General features: G+C 38.4%; 1 protein-coding gene and 1 pseudogene across 1 annotated transcript in view; one reads left to right on the top strand and one right to left on the bottom strand.

The window, feature by feature from the left end:
• The window catches only part of LOC102262107, a 3332-nt pseudogene extending 3272 nt beyond the window's left edge, over positions 1-60 (top strand).
• EYA3 (EYA transcriptional coactivator and phosphatase 3) overlaps positions 1-2569 on the bottom strand; it is a 100638-nt gene that overhangs the window by 15076 nt on the left and 82993 nt on the right. Inside the window, exon 14 of the mRNA XM_014546752.1 lies at positions 480-538. Coding sequence (XP_014402238.1) covers positions 480-538 — 59 coding nt within the window. The remainder of the gene's footprint in view (positions 1-479; positions 539-2569) is intronic.

The raw sequence follows: 2569 nt of genomic DNA, 5'->3' as shown, positions 1-2569 counted from the left end.
TATAGGGAAAGCAAAGCTTCGCAGCCAAGGGATCCTACCTACAAGTTTAAAATGCAGTAACGAAATTATTGAAAAATCCAGAAACTATCTGAACACTCAAAATAAAAATCAGGAGTACTATTTTTAATTTATTGTTTAATTTAATCTAGTTTTTTGATAATAAATGTTGCGTTCTATATTTATTTTCTTTTGCTACTATTATTATGGGACAAATTACATTCATCAACTGCTACTATTATTATGGGACAGAGGGAGTATTATTTTAAGGTACTAAGTTTGGGATAATTTGTTATACAATAGATAACTGATATAGGTTTACCTTGGAGATATTATGGGTTCAGTTCCAGACCACCATAATAAAGCAAATATTCCAATAAAGCAAGACTGGTGGAGGAAACCAATGATTTTCTTTGTTTTCCTCTAAGCCTAGATTATGTCTTATGGTGTACTAGTATTTAAGGCATCGTTGTTTTTATCACCTTAAGTCTTGGCCATTGTCATCAGAAGCCACATCTTCCACATGCACCTGGTCACACTCCTGTTAAAAGACAAAACCATACACTATTTCAGTCTGGCCAGCAGAAGTGCTAGTACCAACATGACATATTGTAAAAACACCACAAACAATGGTGGAATGATGAAATACCTTATGGCCTCTCTTGGAGGATCACTCTCAACCCCCCTTGCTGTCCATCTTCTTTTAAGGCCTAATTCATACAGCACAGTCTTCATGAAACCTTAACCAAGCCAACCCTCACTTATGCTCTTATCTCTATAGTTCATTTTTCCAACAGCTCCTAGGTATGAGCACAAACTCCCTTACATTGTCAGGTGTGTCCATGTTCTATACTAGATTGAAAGTTCTATTACACTGTAGGCTTCTTACAACACGACCCCTATCTTCCATCTCTTTTGTACTCCTCTGGTCTAGTCCAGTGACCTTATGCAGCATGTACCCAATAAATTCTTGCAGAAGAAACAGATGTTGGTAGAGTGTAGTATCACAACTGAAAGTGACTGAAACAGAAATTTATAAGTTCAAATCTGGTACACAGAAAAGTTCGTCTAAGTCAATCTCCTCATGTTATAAAAGTGAGGTAAAATGATTTACCCAAGTGAGTGGTAGAAAGAATCTAGAAAGAGCCTTCTAATTCAGATTCAAGGTTCTTTCCACCAAACGCACATTAGTACTGACATAAAATGCCACCCACTGCCTAACTCTAACAGATTTACTCCTCTGACATCACCTAGGGTGGTATTGTAATGTCCACCTGCATCAGAATCCTCTGGGGAAGTTCTTAAAAAATGCATATTCTTGGGTCCACCCCAGAACTACTTGAATAGAATTTCTGGGAGTGAAGTCCTAGAATCTTCATTTTTAACAAGGTCCCCAGGTGATTCTTATGCCCCCTAAAGTTGATAACCACTGACCTCAGGGGCAGGAACACATTCAGGTCAAATTCTACACAGAACTTTCAGTCCTGAGTGAGGACTATGTCTAGAAAATCATTACAAATACAATTTGGCAATAATTACTGGCAGATAATAAGTTTTCAACAAATGTTTGCTGAATAACTCTGATGTCCTAACTTCTCAACATGTGAAGTTGAGGAAAGATTAAAGCATCGTGGAGCTTAGAGTAAAGTATTAGAGTTTAGAGGCTTATTAATTTAATTTGTTGGAGAATTGTCTGTTAAGTAGAACTGGATTATATTTGAAAAGGAATAGAATTATTTCATGTTTATAAAATGCTATCTTAATTTACTTTAAAATTTTCACTATTTTTAAAACTAGATAATACATTTGGTATACAGTTCAAAATTCAAAAGGATATTAAGTGACAAATCTGCTCCTTCCTACTTCCGTGTCCCAGCAATGCATCCTCCTCTCCAGAGAGAACAACTTTTAATAGTTTCTTGTGTAGAATAACTGCTTCACTGAGGCCCAAAGGTGGGAAGATAACTTTCCTAACTTGGGACTCACACTCCGGTCTTCTGACTCCCAGGTCTGTGTTCTTTCCACTAAACCATGTTTACCTCAAAGGCTAACTAAAATGTCAAAGCCAAAAAATTCACCAAGAAGCTCTCAGTGTTTCTTGGTTTTCCTTGCACTTAACTATACAGCGACTCTGGATGTCAAGGCTAACTCACCCATGGAAAATCAGCATGTATAAAACAAAATGAATTACAGCTGTTACTTGTAGATCTGACAAATCTAGAGATTCTTTTAAGAAGGTAAAATTGAGAAATGAAGATGGCTGCATAGGTAAACACCGGAAATTGATGCCTCCCACAACCACTTCAAAACTACAACTAAAAGACAAAATGGACATCGTCCAGAACCACAGGAAGGCTGGCTGAGTGGAAATTCTACAACTAGAAGGAAAGAGAAAAGCACACTGAGACTCAGAGGAGGTGCGGAAGTAAAGTGCAGAGGTACGGAGGCAGAGGCTCGCGTGTGGAAAGGGCTGGTTACGGAGGACTCCAGTGTCTTTTTCAATCGGGAGGGAGTCTCAAGCTCCCGACGGCTCTGAACTCCAGTTCCGGGTGAGTCTCTGGGGACCCAGACT

Source organism: Myotis brandtii, unplaced genomic scaffold, assembly GCF_000412655.1.
Source record: "Myotis brandtii unplaced genomic scaffold, ASM41265v1 scaffold456, whole genome shotgun sequence".
In the NCBI taxonomy this organism is placed as follows: Eukaryota; Metazoa; Chordata; class Mammalia; order Chiroptera; family Vespertilionidae; genus Myotis; species Myotis brandtii.
This window is presented reverse-complemented; position numbering and strand designations above follow the sequence as displayed.